The sequence below is a fragment of the Lepidochelys kempii genome, chromosome 11 (assembly GCF_965140285.1).
Source record: "Lepidochelys kempii isolate rLepKem1 chromosome 11, rLepKem1.hap1, whole genome shotgun sequence".
In the NCBI taxonomy this organism is placed as follows: domain Eukaryota; kingdom Metazoa; phylum Chordata; order Testudines; family Cheloniidae; genus Lepidochelys; species Lepidochelys kempii.
Genome location: NC_136390.1, coordinates 78,735,491 through 78,753,873, shown reverse-complemented (window position 1 = coordinate 78,753,873; position 18,383 = coordinate 78,735,491). Strand labels below are relative to the sequence as shown.

Below are 18,383 nucleotides of genomic sequence, written 5' to 3'. Positions count from 1 at the left end.
TTAGGTGGATTCCGTCTCTTCCTAGCAATCCTTCTTCCTGGAACAACATCCCATGGTTGAAGAATCCAAAGCCCTCTCTCCGACACCACCTGCGCAACCATGCATTTACCTCCACAATTCAATGGTCCCTACCTGGGCCTTTTCCTTCAACAGGGAGGATGGACGAGAACACGACTTGTGCCTCAAACTCCTTTATCCTTCTTCCCAGAGCCACGTAGTCTGCAATAACCCACTCAAGGTCATTCTTGGCACTATCATTGGTGCCCACATGGAGAAACAGGAAGGGGTAGCAGTCCAAGGACTTGATCAGTCTTGGCAGTCTCTCCGTCACATCGTGAATTCTAGCTCCAGGCAAGCAGCACACTTCGAGTCTCCCGGTCTGGACGGCAGATGGATGACTCCATCCCCCTTAGGAGGGAGTCCCCAACCACCACCACCCGTCCCCTCCTCCGCTTTAGTCAGGTTCACAGTATAGAACTATGACGACATATCCAGGTAACCAAGCTGCCACGATGGGAGAGCACTAGCTTCTACCAATGTGCAGTGATGCAGAATATCACTACGTACTGGCAAAATGTCTGCTTATACCCTATTACGGGTAACTGGGCAATCTCGTGCATGGCTCTGGCGCATGGCTCAGGGCTGAGATCCCACTATGCTAAAACAGTTCCTATGCTCCTCATATCCAAAGAACCCCTAGCCTCCCAGTCACCACTGGCTTCCCTTCCATTGCAAATTCCAAATGGAGACTACCTGTCTCGGTCTGTACATGAATGCCCAAGGGCCGTCCTTACTGAGACAAAACTCCCATTCACTCGAGTGACCAATTTATCCACGGGAAAACTGAGCAAGGAATTTGGGGTTTGTCCCAGGATGTCCATATTCATTCATTCCTTACAGATAGTTCCAAATCCCCAGGATAACAACATTGCTGAGGTATCAATAAAAAGGGAAAGCTCAAAGACAAATGTGTGTTGCAGCAAGTGAAAGAGCGAATTACTTAGTAAAATTGTTTTCATATTTCCATTAATTAACTAATTGAGCATTGTTTTAAATACTAAAGCCTTGAAAGAGATACAACTACATTACTCAGGCATTGAATGAGGTCTCTGTAAATTCTGCAGGATTTGGCCACAGAGTATTGAACAAATCACAAATATTATTTGCCTGTTACTGACCAGAGCGCAAATGCTTCCACAATGCAGTATACACCATAATGTGCTTTGTTCCTCTGCCAGAGAGCTGCATCATAACAAGAAGAAGTATAGCCTGAGTCAATGCTGGGTGTATTGAGAAGGACAATTAGGAGAAAGGGCATGTTGATCTGACTAGCAAAGTAGACTCATCATATTCACAGTCTATTTAAGGAGAGAACTTGAAATATATAAAACAAAAACTTCTTAGAAAAAATAGACAATGCTGTGTTAAAAGGGATGGGTAACACTGAACTTTGTTAGACTTGACTAAAACAGTGCCTCTAACAGAATTTGGCCCAGTCTGTGTGTTATTACCACTACATTTGGCTGCATAGTAAACATCATTTCAGTAGTTCCCATTTTCAGAAGTGTCATTTGTGTCACCATAAAAGCTTTTATTTGTACGTTAAAAGAAAAGGAGGACTTGTGGCACCTTAGAGACTAACCAATTTATTAGAGCATAAGCTTTCGTGAGCTACAGCTCACTTCCTCAGATGATATGCATCTGAGGAAGTGAGCTGTAGCTCACGAAAGCTTATGCTCTAATAAATTGGTTAGTCTCTAAGGTGCCACAAGTCCTCCTTTTCTTTTTGCGAATACAGACTAACACGGCTGTTACTCTGATATTTGTACGTTGTTATGCAAGAAGTAGTGTGTTTTAAACCCGCCTGCCAGAAATACAAATGTTAAACCATACTGATTATTGAACAACATGAGATTTGCAATGGGTTGTTCAACAGCAGATTGCACAACACAGAGTGATGGGGGTGACAGCTAAGATTTTCAGAGGGGTCTAGGAGAATTAGGTGCCCACATCTCATTGATGCTCATTGGGAGTTGAGCACCTAATTCCCTTTGGCTCCTTTGCCAACAGCATCTGCCAATGGTTCACAAAGAGTGCTGTCAAGAGGTTGCCATTGTTTGCCCTCATGCTGAACTGAGAGGCCACCGTGGCATATTTTGTTTTTGTAATGACATTTGTTGCATAAGTGATATGAAGTGCTACGCACGTGTGTCACAGGGATGGGGTGATCCAGTCCAACGTGTCACATAGCCTAGAGTTGTATGATCATGTTATAAGAGATGCTGTTGTGAAGCATAAGCGAAGGGGACACAACGGAAGTTGCCCATGGAACCTTAATTCTAAATGCTCTGGGCCAGACTGTCCACTGAAGCTATGCCAGTTTACACCAGGGGAGCATCTGGCTTCCTGGCAGCACGCAATTAAATCTCTGTCTTCACGTTGCAGTAAAGCAGCCTTTTGCATCTTATTTCTTTATTGTTTATAAAAAAGGACAAACATTTAAAATAAATCATGTTTTCTATTTTTATCAGTATTTTGTCAAAAAAATATGTCCCAATAGTCATCTGTATACTTTCTCCTCAAAAATCTTCTGTATTCCCTTCATCCCCATCACCACTACAAAATAATAAAAGCAGCAACAAATGTGAATACTGGCAAGAATGAATAAAAATTGCAAAACTTGATGTGGACTGTGCAGGCTTATGCGAAATATCCATGCAGCTCTCTGTCCAATAAGGTATTGTCTTTATTTGTGATTAACATATTCTAGGGACATAGTAAATCAAAACCAATAAGGTTACCTATCAAACAAAAGGAGACTCTGGTATCCTGTTAGTAGCTAGCAAGAGCTGAGGTCAGTAAGCGTCTGCCTGGTACACAAAGGATACATGTATTCCACAGACCTCACCTTGCCCTGGTCTCCCATCTAAGTACTAACCAGGCCCATATCTGCTTAGCATTTAAATACAAGCATCAGGACACTCAAGCATATTAATAGCAACACAGCTCCTGTCTATCACTCATCCAGCGACTGGCTCTTCAATCAACACACTCCACAAATTTCATAAAATGATTGCCAACTATAGAGAAAGTGACCTTCTCACCCACTGCTGAAATGCAACCTAAGTAGAAGCTGGCAGCTTTCAAACTGTGCACAGAAAAAATATACAACAAAGGAGTCCAGGAAGGGAAGAATATCATAACCAATGGAAATGCCACAGATTTCAGGGAGTAGAATTTCACCATGGCACTCATTTTTGTGGAAAGTGCAAAGGCATTTCTACTGAACACAACTGATCAGGACCTCCGCTTTACACTTTGTGTAAAAGTTGGGGTTCTAGCAGCACAAAGCTACTAACCCATCTGATGTCCGACCTCAGCGCTGCCTCCGAGGGAAGAGCCCCACCTACCGACTCTCCAATATTACTTTCTAAAGCACCTGCCGGTATGTGTCGTAGCTGCAAGGCTCACATCCAAGTACTGATTATGGCCAACCTTCATAGCTTAGAAGATCCGACAAAATCACGTCATGAGGCCCACAGAATGCATTTGCAAACAGACTAACAGAATATGAGCTTGATATTCCATTAAATCACTAGGATCAGTATTCATGACCCTCACGGGTTTATCATATCCTGAACTGTCTCTGAGGCTGTGCATGCAAACAGACACAATGGAGCTCATCTTAGGCAACAGCCTGACCACAGTACGCAGAGGAATATGCCTTCATCACGGTCTAATCACCACTTCCTGCAGGAGGGTCCTTCCACTATGCTAATGCGGCAATGGACCAGCTCTAAGAGTCTGGTCTCCATGACTCATGGACTTTAAGGCCAGAAGGGACCATCGTGATCGTCTAGTCTGACCTCCCGCACATTGTAGGCCACAGAATCTCACCCACCCCATCTTCTAAAACAGTAGTTCTCAACCAGGGGTCTGGGGCGTGAGCAGATTTCAGGGTCCGCCAAGCAGGACCAGTGTTAGATTTGCTGGGGCCCAGGGCAGAAAGCCAGAGTCCTACTGCATGGGGCTGAAGTGTGGGGCCCTGAGCCTCACCACCTGGGGCTGAAGCAGAAGCCTGAGCAACTTAGCTTCACGGTGCCGCTTGTGGCATGGGGTCCTGGGCAACTGACCTGCTTGCTACCCCCTAACGCCGGCACTCACTTTTAGATGCAGAAAACCAGTTCTTGGGGCACAGGTGGGCCATGGAGTTTTTATAGTATGTCTGGGGGGGCCTCAGAAAGAAAAGGTTGAGAACCCCTCCTCTAAAAGACCCGAACCTCTGGCTGAGTTACTGAACCCTCAAATCATGATTTAAAGTCTTCAAGTTACAGAGAATCCACCATTGACACTAGTTCAAACCAGCAAGTGACCCATGCCCCATGCTGCAGAGGAAGGCAAAAATCCCCCAGGGTCTCTGCCAGTCTGACCCAGGGGGAAATTTCTTCCCGACCCCAAATATGGCCATCAGTTCGACCCTGAGCATGTGGGCAAGACCCACCAGTCAGACACCTGGGAAAGAATTGTCTGTAGTAACTCAGAGCCCTCCCCACCCAGTGTCCCATCTCCAGCTGTTGGGGATTTTTGCTACTAGCAGTCAGATGAGCCACATGCCACTGTAGGTAATCTTATCATACCATCCCCTCCATAAATTTCAAGCTCAGTCTTGAAACAAGCTAGTTTTTTGCCCCCTACTGCTCCCTTTGGGAGACTGTTCCAGGACTTCACTCCTCTGATGGTTAGAAAACTTGTTAATGGTCAGTTTATATCCATTTGTTCATGTGTCAACATTGGCACTTAACTTAAATAACTTCTCTCCCTCCCTGGTGTTTATCCCTTTGACGTATTTAGAGAGAGTAATACACCCATGTTTCTCTCTTTCTTTCTCCTCCTCTGTTACGTTCCCAGCTTAGACCAAAAATTCTTGTTTTAGTTACTAAGTGCATGACCTTGCACTTTGCACTATTTTAGTTTTTATGTTTTCCCCTTTTCTTCCCTTCCTTTTTGCCTCTGAAATAGGCGGTGGTAGAAAAAGGTAAACATGAAATAATGAAAAAGTTCCATTTTGGGTTTCAAAAAGCAAAAAAAGAGGGGGGTGGATTTCAGGGGTCATTCCTTCAACCAAGGAGCCTGTAGTCTCTAGGAACGGACTATAGATAAGAAACCTGCTCAGACAAAGATAGTAACTTGCTGAAGTTACAGTTTAGTCACTGGAAAGTGTCTTTTGTTCATTTTGTTTATAACCTTTGTGGTAAGACACCTTCTCTGTCTCACTGGGCGTACCACTTCCCTCTCTGGCGGTGCCTGGGGTAAATCAGTCCACTCTGGACAGTGTTTGTTTTCCCACTCGGGGTTTATTTATCAATGTTTTCAAGGTAGGCCTCGGGGCAGGCCCAACGAGGGCTCCTCCACCAAACAAAAGAAACAAATTCACAAACACAAAATAAAGGGGGATTCCTTTTCCTGACCCCCTCTCTGGAGGGGGGTTGTCCTGTTGCTGGCCCCAGGGTGCAGGTCCTTCCCCTAAACAGGCAGTCAGCTTGGTTGTTTCCCCTGTAGAGATGAGAGCAGCCTCTCACCCTGGAGAAGCCTGTCTCTTTCCCTCCCAGCTCCCTGAGGAGGGGTTTTTAAAGGCCTCAGGCAGCCCTTAATTGGATTCAGGTGTCCCTAGTTGACCTGAGGTAGCCCCTTCTCAGCTTATAGGGCAGGGGTTGGCAACCTTTGGCACGCGGCCCATCAGGTTAATCGGCTGGCGGGCTGCGAGACATTTTGTTTATGTTGACCGTCTTCAGGCATGGATCCCCGCAGCTCCCAGTGGCTGCGGTTCGCTGTTCCCAGGCAATGGGAGCTGCGGGAAGCGGAGGCCAGCATGTCCCTGCGGCTCGTGCCACTTTCTGCAGCTCCCATTGGCCAGGAACGGGGAACCATGGCCACTGGGAGCTGCGGGGGGGGGGCGTGCCTGCGGCCAGTCAACATAAACGAAATGTCTCGTGGCCCACCAGTGGATTACCCTGATGGGCCACGTGCCGAAGATTGCTGACCCCCATTATAGGGAAAAGGGCCTTTATCTTTCTAGGGCTAACACACCCGCCCACCTCTTGCAACCCAAGAGGACCACCCTCTTGAAGCTGCACCACTTGACTTTGTCACACCTCTCAGATCGCTTTCACCCGTACTTGAAATCACTTAAGCCTATGTCCTTTGTTAATAAACTCAGGCTTGTTTTGTTACACACCCATCCCAGTGCTGTGTGTTAGCAGGGGAGGGGAAGTCCTCAGCCAGCCTAGCAGGGTGCTGTGTGCTCACTCTCTCTGGAGGCAGCGGGTCCCAGGGAGAGGGGCTGGACGCTGTAGGGAGGCGTCCCTGGGAGCTCCGGGAGTGGGGATCGCTGCGGGGCAGGGCTGGACTGGCAGATGCTGCAGGGTTTGCTGGCAAGGCAGGCAGGCTGGCGTGTCAGGGACAGATTCCCAGCTTAGCCGCAGCAAAGCGCCCTCCCGCTAAGGCACAGCGGTAACGCAGTGGCTCACAGATCTGGGTGAGTTGAGCAAGTCGTCACAGTGTCATTCAATCAGGCTTCCAGCTGGGCCAGGGCATGGCAATCGCATGATCTTGGCAGTCACTGGTCTTCTCGCGACAACGAACAGAGGTGGGACATCTGGGCTCACACTGCTAGGTTGGTCAGTGGCTTTAGGTACTAGTGACTACAAGGTGCTGCTGATCCAGCTGTGGCCCCTGGCAGGTCAGGGCTGTAGTCCTTAAAAGTAGCTCCACTTATTTTAGGGGAGTGCAAAGGGCTGTTTTGGCTGCCTGCTATGGTGTCTCTGTCACTCCTCTTCAGCACCTGTGTGAAGCCACTGGGGAAGGTCATAAAGACCTCAGGGCCAAAGTGTCACCAATAGGCAGAGGACACCCAGCTCTGTCTCGCCTCCTCTTTGACTCTGGGCGGGACCATGTCCTTGCTTTCCTAGAGATGGATGGGGTCCTGGATAGAAGCCAATTGGCTTAAACCACCCACCTGAATAAGCACACCTGTTGTAAAAGTGGTCCCCAACCTTGAGGTCTTACTAGACTCACTCTTACTCGAGCACTCACCAAGAGCAGTGTAGCTGGGAGTTCTTCCTTTCACCTATAGAAGGCTAAGAGACTGCCTCTTTTCACCCCGCCTCAGTGCACGTGCCTTCGTTCACACCCACTATTATAAAACATATGGTTTTGCCTTCTTCCCTGTGTCTCCTCCCACTAAGGAGGGAATGCTGCAAAATGACAAAGACCGGGCCAAGAAGGGAAGATACGGAACAGGCCTACACCCCAGGAGAGAGTTGTCTCCTGGAGATGGTGGCGTCTGTATCCATCCCGCCTTCCCTTGGGGGACCTGTCAAGAAGGATAATTTTAAATTTCTGCTGGAGGCTGCATATGAGCCACATGGGTGAAAGCTGCAGAGGGGATGTGTTTACTCCTTGCTCACCTGTGCCCAGCTTTTCTCACTAGAAATAAGCATTAACCAGGAATGAATTTGGCACAGAACCTCCTTTTCTTTCTCTCCTCCATCTGTCGCCTCCCCCATTGACTAACATTAAGATCAACAGAAAAAAATCCTCACCCTTACCAGAAAAGACAGAGAGCACCAAGGGCCTTCCTATACAGCCCTGACTGGGAATTGAACTCAACACAGCAACCTGTACTGTCCTTCATTTCTAGGGAACTTTTGCATGTTGCTTGTAAGCCATGTCAAAGAGAGAGCTTGGGACATTTCATCCCTTCCGCCAAAACACAAGGAATGGGTGCATCTATGCTTAGGTGACTGATCAGTTTGACTGCAAAATCAATCCTCAGTCTAAAATAATAGTGGGGAGAGAATTCAGGAGCACCAGATGCCCAGACTTCCTTTGCAATACAACTGACAACATACCCAAAGACAGACCAACCTGTGGGAAGGCACCGCTTTTAGAAAGCAAAGTCTATGAGACAGCCATAAGTCTCTAAGCTTTCAAATATACCTACCCCCTCACAAGAGCACCCGGATAAGCCAGTGTACGCATTTCATTAGCAACATTTTATGGAGGGAGGGACACAGAGGGAAAAGACTATTTTTGACCATTCTCTGGGGCACAAAATGCATATAGGGTTTGTCTTAGTAAAGGGATAGCACTGAACAATACAAAAAATTTAACATCAGGCCAAGTCCTCAATATTAATAAAGTTTAGTGCTAATAGGTTAAAAGGCTATTCAAGGTATTACAGATACTACACAGAGACTGTTACTTTGAGAATATGCTATTAATATTATTGTCTAATATTAATATTCGTAGTAATTAACAGTATCATGCAGGTGACATAAAAGAGCAAAATGGGTATAAGAAAAATTAGGGTAAAACTCACATCCGGGTGTGGAATTGCATATTGTCCCTGAATTGTATAGGCCTGTGAAAGGAAAAGATATGTCATTAGACTTGGTTGTCGGGTCTATTTAAGCCCTATGCCTCAGCTGCAGCTTTCATCTAAATCCCTTCCCCCTTTAATAGCCAATCTGGGAAGGGGGAGAAGCCCCCTATGATTTTTGGGAAAGTATTTTTATGTATAAATGAAGCCAGACCAGGCATCCACCTCCTCCCCATAAAGAACCCTATCATCACTCTTAAAACCGCTCCTCTCACAACAGGTGTCAGCACTGGTTTTTTGGACTGGCCACTATAAAGCACTCAGCCCCCCAGGCTGACGGCACACTGTTAACCTTCGCATTACGCAATGAGCCTGCCTCTCGGCTTGAAATGATTTCTGTCACAGAGAGCAGCGCTGCCCACTACAAATGCCCACTCCAGAGCCGTCCCTTAACAATACACAATTATAGCAAAGGTACGTATGAGTCCCCAAGTGCCGCTCTTTGGATTACAGGATCCTCATTTAGAGGTCAGCACTGGGATGTCACCGCAGAATTGCTACACAGTCCTTACACCCAATGCACAAATTGCCCTGAAGGTTTTTGAACAGCGGCACGCTTGGGAAGCTGTATAAATACATAGTGGCAGCGGGCTAGCTTGGAAAATCCCTTGTCATGTGACGACTTCCAATCTCTCCAGTGTGAATCTGGTTAAGTAACTCTAAGGTTATGAGTAGGGCCCTATCAAATTCAGGGTCCATTTTGATCAATTTCATGGCCAGAGGGTTTTTAAATTGGTCAATTTAATGTTTTTTGTTGTTTACATCTGAAATTTCACAGTGTTGTAATCATGGGGTCCCAACCCACAAGGTACCAGGAAGTGGGTCTGATCCTGCCATTCCAGAGCTGCCACGCAAGGGAAGGACAAGTCCTGACCCTTCCCAGACTAGCAGGGACTCACAGCTAGGAGCCCCCCGAGCTGAGGCGCTCCCAGGAGCAGGGGGATATTGGACCCACCTCCACAAGTCTCCTCCAGCTGCAGGAACCTCTGGGACTGGAGCTTCCTGCAGAAGGGGAGGCACTCCAAGGTGGGTCTGATCTCCCCCTGAGAACGAGAGTGGCCGTGCAGGGGAAGGACAAGTCCTCTCCCTCCCCAGCCCATCCAGGACTTGCAGCTAGGAGCCCCCTGACTGAGGCGGTCCCAACAGTAAGGGGGAGATCAGATTTCACGGAGAAGGGCTTATTTCACAGTCTGTGACACATTTTTCAGGGCCATGAAATTGGTAGGACCCTAGTTACGAGGTTGCAGGAAAGGGCGCCATGTTGGGTGATCAGAATGCTGCTGTGTTTGTACCGAAGAGGAGATATGTAGTCGGCACTATTGTATCACAGGGGCTGAGACTGGGGGCTTGTCTACACAGCAGCGCTTAGTCATGACGCTACCTATGCTGATGGGAGAGCTTCTCCGGTCGGTGCCAGTTCTCCTCCTCCCCAAGAGGCAGGAGCTATGTGACTGGTTTTCCAACCCCCTGAGCAATGTCGTTATTCCGACATAAGCCTGCAGTGTAGACCAGGGCTGGGAGGTCCCAACTATGGAAACATTTGAGTGGAAAGCAAATGAATGTATTCATCCCTGGATTCCATGCTGTGCCATGAAACACATATCACATGTGGTTCTTAGGGGTTACACTGGCCATCTGTTCCCTCTGTGTATCATGGAAGTTCCTTCTAGGAGCTGATGGGCATTCTACATGCTGTGGAACTGAGACCATTACAAGCCAGGCAGGAGGCATTTAGGCCACATCTATGCTGCAATGGTGGAGGGGGAAGGTAGACATACCCGCGCTAGCTTTAATGTAGCTAGCTCACTAAAAATAGTAGTAAAGACATGGCAGCATGGGCTGTACAAGCCTGCTTGGCCTCCCTGGGTCCATGTTGTCATTGCTAGCCTCCCCTGAAGCCCCCATCACTGCATCCTTTTTAGCGTGCGAGCCAGATGAAAGCGAGTGCGGGTACTTCTGCCAGAGCCGTAAATCACACCATGCTGCAGAGACCAATCCTTAGAGAGAGGGTGGGCTGCGGGTTTGAATTTATTTCTGAGGACCTTTTTCTTTTATCTAGAGACCATCCTTTCATGATAGTCCAGCTTGAATTTAGAAGTTGCACAGCTGAACAGACAACGCACCTGCAAGCCTGAGTCACCTCTAATGACCAGCCTGATCCCTCAGGGACTGGCCATCTGACAGGAGCTCAGCAACCTCAAGTCAGGGCTGGGCCCTAGCTTTCTAATAGCTTGCACCATAATTGATAGAGCTAAATAGCTTTGTACTGGGGGAGGGGGGGATGAAAAGTGACATCCCACAAACTTAATATACAGCAGATATTTGGAAAGTTGGTATTAACCAGGGCTCTGAATTTGCCAGCTTGCTGCTACACTTATGGCCGGAGAATGAAAAAGCAAATGATGTGCACAGAACGTACCAACTGCAAAGGGCACCAACTACTTCCCTTTCCCCCCTGTACATGGCCTATAGTCCTACCCAGGATAGATCATTCTGAAACGACAGCCTAACAGTGCAGCTATAGTGTCCTTCCTCCAGACAGAACTTCCACCTGTCAGTGGGAGTGTAGCCAGAGGAAGGTTTCCACTGGCAGAACTGAATCCTTTAGTCATCTACCCTGCAAAACATTATGGCTGGGATTTGCAAAGCCAGGTAAGAGATTAGGACACCCAGTTTCCCTTACAGTTAGCAGGAATTGGACATCCAAATCCCACATGTGGCTTTGAAAATTTCAGCCCATAGACGTCAGTCCAGGGTCTGTGGCTGGTGTAGGGAAAAGGGGGCTAAGGAAATGTCTCTGTCCTTGGTACTGACTTCAACAGACTGCAATTTCCCCCTCCTGGCCACTGCAGATGAATTATCTCTATCCACTGTCCAAAAGGGACATAGCAAAGATCACCGAAACAGCAACGTTGTGCAGAGTGAGTGTGATTTGCTTCTCAGGTCTGACAAAAGGTTTGCTCAGCCCTGCAGCTCAGCATCCTGGAAGAGTTTGTTTAGAAAGAAACACTCAAATCGGTGACAGAATGGCCTGTAATGTGTAGAATTAGCAATGAAAGGTCCAATTCTGTTTTACATCATTGATGGTGTAAGTGAGCTCAGAATCAGACCCTAAACCCTTCAGTTATTTAGGTGTTTGTGATGTCATCGTTAGCTTTTGTAGGGGTAACACAAAATCCTGCTCTCGGGTCTTAGAAAGTGAGAAATATTTTGTTTAAAATTATAAAATGTCCAGTATTTATACACTTTTAATCTGTACATACATTATGTTACTACATTAGGGTGAAATGAAACCCTGAGCAGAGATGCAGCAGAAGTCCAGTGTGCCATTTACGTCTCACTTATGCCCTCAAAATAGAGCGCAAGTGGCATTTAAGTGGCATGTAGGCCTTGTGGTGGCTCTCTGCATTGTGGTGAATTTCACCCTCTGTAGTTCAGGGTGTTTCCTAGGTATCTTCAGCAAAGTTTTGCAACAATCCTTTAACATACTCTTTTTATCACTTTGAAAATAAGCATTATTGTCTGCCAACAGCTGTAGACGCCTTATTGCTAAGGAGTTTACTGGGTAATAAAACATATCTGATTAAATAAAACATTTTTCAGATGATTCCAAATTAAATGGCATAAAGGATGGATAACACTTTGTAAAGGGAGAGTAAAGACAGCAAAGAAGAGGAAAGTCTGGTAACCTTTGAAAAGTTACATCACTCGTTGCAAACAACAAGCTGTTTGGCTCAGTAACATCCTCAGCTTGGTGGGGTGAAGATCAATAACAAGTGTAGAGAAATTGGACACAAAAGCCAATTCAGTGGTTTCTTGCCATCAAAAATGCTATTATCTGATTCTTAGAACATTGACAAAGATAAGGTGGGTGAGGTAACATATTTTATTGGCATTATACATGTCCACGGTCTCCAAAGGGTTAAATTCCCATCGCTAAATCTTTCACTCCCTAGGCTGTATTCACACAGGGTATAGTAATAGGAAGGAAAACAGACTGAGGATGTTCTCTAAATTGTTCAATTTTTCCTTTAAATTTCCATTTGATATTTTGCTTTAATTTTGTTTAAATGACCAGGCTCTGAAGATAGTTCATTGGTCAGCTCCGAATTACCAATCAGCTCCAAAAGTATCAGTAATATACATACTTATTTCTACTGGGGACTCAGTAACTAGAGATGTAGAAATGAAAAATGGTCCAATAAGCACAACATTAAATAATGTCCAAAATAAACAGTCCAACCTCTTGAGGCTATTCTGTGATATCTTTTGATGATTACATACAGAGTTAGCCACAGATAGGACGGTGTCTCGGACAGATGCAAATCAACTTTCTTCAAAAATAAACTGGGTACAGTAGTTGTTTTTAAAAGGTCAACATTTCCCAACAGAAACCCCAGAGATATTGCCAGTCCAAAGCACATGGAAAAACCATAGAGTGCTAATTGTCAGAAAACACTGACATTTTAATGGGAACCACTGTAAATATATTTGAAAATACTGGAGTTTTACTACAGGTCAAAATGCACCTTGAGCTGATCTACATGCAACTTCCCATTCCCCCATGGACCTGGTCCACCCTGGAGTTTTCTCAAACACCTCCCTGCTGCTGCTATGTGGCATACCAGTGACCCAAAGGGACAAGTTGCTTTGACGCAGGAGGTCCCATGGAATCCGTCAGGTGTGGGGCCTTCCCTCCCTGGAGAGACAGGGGTTGTGGGGCCTAAACTGTGCCATCCGCACCAAGGGCCGGGATCTGTGGGTGGCTCCTGAAAGAGCCACGTTGCCAGGGCTCAGAGGTGGGGGGGCTCTTGGAAGCATGGAGGGGAAAGCTGTAACGAGTTACTGAAGGCGCAGTGTGCTCTAACCTGTACGACCTCGGTGCTGGGCAGCAGTGGAATCTGCAGTGCCCAGCCAGCCCCTAGCCCTGTGCCCTGCTAACCCGCAGAGCCTTCCCTTGCACAGTCCCTACAGAGGGGCTCCCAACGGATCTGGAGCACACTGTGGAAGTGGCACTCCCCTCTTCCAAGATCAGAGCTGCCGAGTCCTGCCCAGCTCCAGGGGTGCCATGTGTCACCAGGAACCGTCCCCGACTCCCCTCAGGGTGCCCCAGGCCCCGGGACTGCACTGGCAAGGAGGCAGGAGCACTCCCTCTCTGCACAGGAGGTTGGGTCTGGCAGATGCATGAGCAGCTGGGGAATGGGAAGTCAGCAGTGACTGGGGAGCCTGCAAAAGTCAGTGGGGGCCAGAGCATCTCAGGGAGTCGGGCTCAGAGTGTGGCGGACTGGGTTCACTGAGTCATTGCGGGTGGGGTGGGGTGGGGTGGAGAGAAAGCGCTGGTGGAGCCTGAGGCTGGTGGGGGTTGCTGAGGGGATGGGAGACCCTGAGACTGTGGGGGGATGTTGGGGATGGAACAGCCTGAAGTGGGGACGGGGGAAGAGCCTTAGCAGTTGGCAGGATTGCTGGTGGGGGAGAGCCTGAGGCCGTTGGAGGGCTGTTGTGGGGGTGGAACAGCCTGAGGTGGGTGGGGTGTGGCAGAGCCTGAGGCTGTTGGGGGGTTGTTGTGGGGATGGAACAGCCTGAGGTGGGTGGGGTGTGGCAGAGCCTGAGGCCGTTGGGGGGTTGTTGTGGGGATGGAACAGCCTGAGGTGGGTGGGGTGTGGCAGAGCCTGAGGCCATTGGGGGGTTGTTGTGGGGATAGAACAGCCTGAGGTGGGTGGGGTCTGGCAGAGCCTGAGGCTGTTGGGGGGTTGTTGTGGGGATGGAACAGCCTGAGGTGGGTGGGGTGTGGCAGAGCCTGAGGCTGTTGGGGGGATGGAACAGCCTGAGGTGGGTGGGGTCTGGCAGAGCCTGAGGCTGTTGGGGGGTTGTTGTGGGGATGGAACAGCCTGAGGTGGGTGGGGTCTGGCAGAGCCTGAGGCTGTTGTGGGGTTGTTGTGGGGATGGAACAGCCTGAGGTGGGTGGGGTGTGGCAGAGCCTGAGACTGTTGGGGGGTTGTTGTGGGGATGGAACAGCCTGAGGTGGGTGGGGTGTGGCAGAGCCTGAGACTGTTGGGGGGTTGTTGTGGGGATGGAACAGCCTGAGGTGGGTGGGGTGTGGCAGAGCCTGAGGCTGTTGGGGGGTTGTTGTGGGGATGGAACAGCCTGAGGTGGGTGGGGTGTGGCAGAGCCTGAGGCCATTGGAGGGCTGTTGTGGGGGTGGAACAGCCTGAGGTGGGTGGGGTGTGGCAGAGCCTGAGGCTGTTGTGGGGATGGAACAGCCTGAGGTGGGTGGGGTGTGGCAGAGCCTGAGGCCGTTGGGGGGTTGTTGGGGGGATGGAACAGCCTGAGGTGGGTGGGGTGTGGCAGAGCCTGAGGCTGTTGGGGGGATGGAACAGCCTGAGGTGGGTGGGGTGCGGCAGAGCCTGAGGCCATTGGGGGGTTGTTGTGGGGATGGAACAGCCTGAGGTGCATGGGGTGTGGCAGAGCCTGAGGCTGTTGGGGGGATGGAACAGCCTGAGGTGGGTGGGGTGTGGCAGAGCCTGAGGCTGTTGGGGGGATGGAACAGCCTGAGGTGGGTGGGGTGTGGCAGAGCCTGAGGCTGTTGGGGGGATGGAACAGCCTGAGGTGGGTGGGGTGTGGCAGAGCCTGAGACTGTTGGGGGGTTGTTGTGGGGATGGAACAGCCTGAGGTGGGTGGGGTGTGGCAGAGCCTGAGGCTGTTGGGGGGATGGAACAGCCTGAGGTGGGTGGGGTGCGGCAGAGCCTGAGGCCATTGGGGGGTTGTTGTGGGGATGGAACAGCCTGAGGTGCATGGGGTGTGGCAGAGCCTGAGGCTGTTGGGGGGATGGAACAGCCTGAGGTGGGTGGGGTGTGGCAGAGCCTGAGGCTGTTGGGGGGATGGAACAGCCTGAGGTGGGTGGGGTGTGGCAGAGCCTGAGACTGTTGGGGGGTTGTTGTGGGGATGGAACAGCCTGAGGTGGGTGGGGTGTGGCAGAGCCTGAGGCTGTTGGGGGGATGGAACAGCCTGAGGTGGGTGGGGTGTGGCAGAGCCTGAGACTGTTGGGGGGGTTGTTGTGGGGATGGAACAGCCTGAGGTGGGTGGGGTGTGGCAGAGCCTGAGGCTGTTGGGGGGTTGTTGTGGGGATGGAACAGCCTGAGGTGGGTGGGGTGTGGCAGAGCCTGAGGCCGTTGGAGGGTTGTTGTGCGGATGGAACAGCCTGAGGTGGGTGGGGTGTGGCAGAGCCTGAGACTGTTGGGGGGTTGTTGTGGGGATGGAACAGCCTGAGGTGGGTGGGGTGTGGCAGAGCCTGAGGCTGTTGGAGGGTTGTTGTGGGGATGGAACAGCCTGAGGTGGGTGGGGTGTGGCAGAGCCTGAGACTGTTGGGGGGTTGTTGTGGGGATGGAACAGCCTGAGGTGGGTGGGGTGTGGCAGAGCCTGAGGCTGTTGGGGGGTTGTTGTGGGGATGGAACAGCCTGAGGTGGGTGGGGTGTGGCAGAGCCTGAGGCTGTTGGGGGGTTGTTGTGGGGATGGAACAGCCTGAGGTGGGTGGGGTGCGGCAGAGCCTGAGGGCGTTGGGGGGTTGTTGTGGGGGTGGAACAGCCTGAGGTGGGTGGGGTGCGGCAGAGCCTGAGGGCGTTGGGGGGTTGTTGTGGGGGTGGAACAGCCTGAGGTGGGTGGGGTGTGGCAGAGCCTGAGGCTGTTGGAGGGTTGTTGTGGGGATGGAACAGCCTGAGGTGGGTGGGGTGTGGCAGAGCCTGAGACTGTTGGGGGGTTGTTGTGGGGATGGAACAGCCTGAGGTGGGTGGGGTGTGGCAGAGCCTGAGGGCGTTGGGGGGTTGTTGTGGGGGTGGAACAGCCTGAGGTGGGTGGGGTGCGGCAGAGCCTGAGGCTGTTGGGGGGTTGTTGTGGGGATGGAACAGCCTGAGGTGGGTGGGGTGCGGCAGAGCCTGAGGCTGTTGGGGGGTTGTTGTGGGGATGGAACAGCCTGAGGTGGGTGGGGTGCGGCAGAGCCTGAGGCCGTTGGGGGGTTGTTGTGGGGATGGAACAGCCTGAGGTGGGTGGGGTGCGGCAGAGCCTGAGGCTGTTGGGGGGTTGTTGTGGGGATGGAACAGCCTGAGGTGGGTGGGGTGTGGCAGAGCCTGAGGCTGTTGGGGGGATTGTTGGGGGAAGCGATGGGGGGCAGTACCTGTGCCAGGAACTGTAGCTGAGGATGGTGAGCTGGAGTCTGCCTGTGCGGGTGAGGTTATGTGGTAGTGTGGCACTGAACGCCTGACACTCCTCAGCCCTGCTGTATACATGGGGAGATTTGAGGCAGCTGGAGGCATTTTCCCCCATACATTTGTTCCTCCAATCACAGGACAGGGCACTTACCCCTTCTGAGGCAGAGCCCTTACAACTAATAGCTTCCTATGCAGAGTAGCTAAGGAGTTTTCTTTTATACAGCCAATGAGGATTTCCGACCCCTAGAGCCCCACTTCTTCCCTTGAAATAAACCTCTGCTCAAGACACCAACAATTTAACAGCAGGGGGAAGTTCCTTCCATCTTACTCTCCCTTTTGAGAAGATACAGTTCACTCCACAGCTGGACCCAAAGCTCGTCTGCAGGACTGCTGCTCAGAGGGTGGTGATGCTTTTGGCAACTGGTTAAGATGCGTTCTGCTGTGTCCCCTTGTCATGTGCTCCCATACTTGGTTTGCACTTCCGCTAGCAATTATGGGCTGGGGGAACAACATGCTTTAAACAGGGCTGTCTTGGAAGGCACACAGAGGTTGAGCTACCACAAAGATATAAATTGGCTACTAATGCCCATTTTCCCAAGGGCACACATTGGAGTGGCTCCATTTTTGAGCATCTACATGGAGAGAACTGGGGCCTGACTCCCAGGACTCCCCTGAAAGTCAATGGCACCCACAGGTGCTCGTCCCTTCTGAAAATCAGCCTTGAGTGTTTCCAATTGGGCTCCCACTCACTGAGGCACCCAAAAGGATGATTTGGGGATTTTTGGCCACATATGTTTCTGTTTGCTATCATTCTGGCTTGAAGGGAAATTACTGGAGCCTGGGAGAATTCCGATCCTAATTTGTTTCTTAGATGCAACAATGATGAGTTCTATAGAAAACCGAGATTGATCAGAGACAATTAGATTAGACAGATGACGTAAGTGTCATTAATGTCATTTTTCAGAGGAACAGCCGTGTTAGTCTGTATTCGCAAAAAGAAAAGGAGTACTTGTGGCACCTTAGAGACTAACCAGTTTATTTGAGCATGAGCTTTCGTGAGCTACAGCTCACTTCATCAGATGTTTACCGTGGAAACTGCAGCAGACTTTATATACACACAGAAATCATGAAACAATACCTCCTCCCACCCCACTGTCCTGCTGGTAATAGCTTATCTAAAGTGATCAACAGGTGGGCCATTTCCAGCACAAATCCAGGTTTTCTCACCCTCCACCCCCCCCCCACAAATTCACTCTCCTGCTGGTGCTAGCCCATCCAAAGTGACAACTCTTTACATAATCAAGTCGGGCTATTTCCTGCATAGATCAAACCTTGATCTATGCAGGAAATAGCCCGACTTGATTATGTAAAGAGTTGTCACTTTGGATGGGCTAGCACCAGCAGGAGAGTGAATTTGTGGGGGGGGGGTGGAGGGTGAGAAAACCTGGATTTGTGCTGGAAATGGCCCACCTGTTGATCACTTTAGATAAGCTATTACCAGCAGGACAGTGGGGTGGGAGGAGGTATTGTTTCATGATTTCTGTGTGTATATAAAGTCTGCTGCAGTTTCCACGGTAAACATCTGATGAAGTGAGCTGTAGCTCACGAAAGCTCATGCTCAAATAAACTGGTTAGTCTCTAAGGTGCCACAAGTACTCCTTTTCTTTTTATTAATGTCATTGCACGCTGGACCCCGAACTTCAGAATATGGCTACCTACACATCTGAAAATGCCCTGAGCAC

At 49.8% G+C, this 18,383-nt stretch overlaps 1 protein-coding gene across 9 annotated transcripts in view; it reads right to left on the bottom strand.

The window, feature by feature from the left end:
- PCBP3 (poly(rC) binding protein 3) overlaps positions 1–18,383 on the bottom strand; it is a 66,442-nt gene that overhangs the window by 29,221 nt on the left and 18,838 nt on the right. For all 9 annotated transcript variants that reach the window (XM_073304784.1, XM_073304785.1, XM_073304786.1 and 6 more), the window contains one exon: positions 8,381–8,422. In XM_073304784.1, coding sequence (XP_073160885.1) covers positions 8,381–8,422 — 42 coding nt within the window. The remainder of the gene's footprint in view (positions 1–8,380; positions 8,423–18,383) is intronic.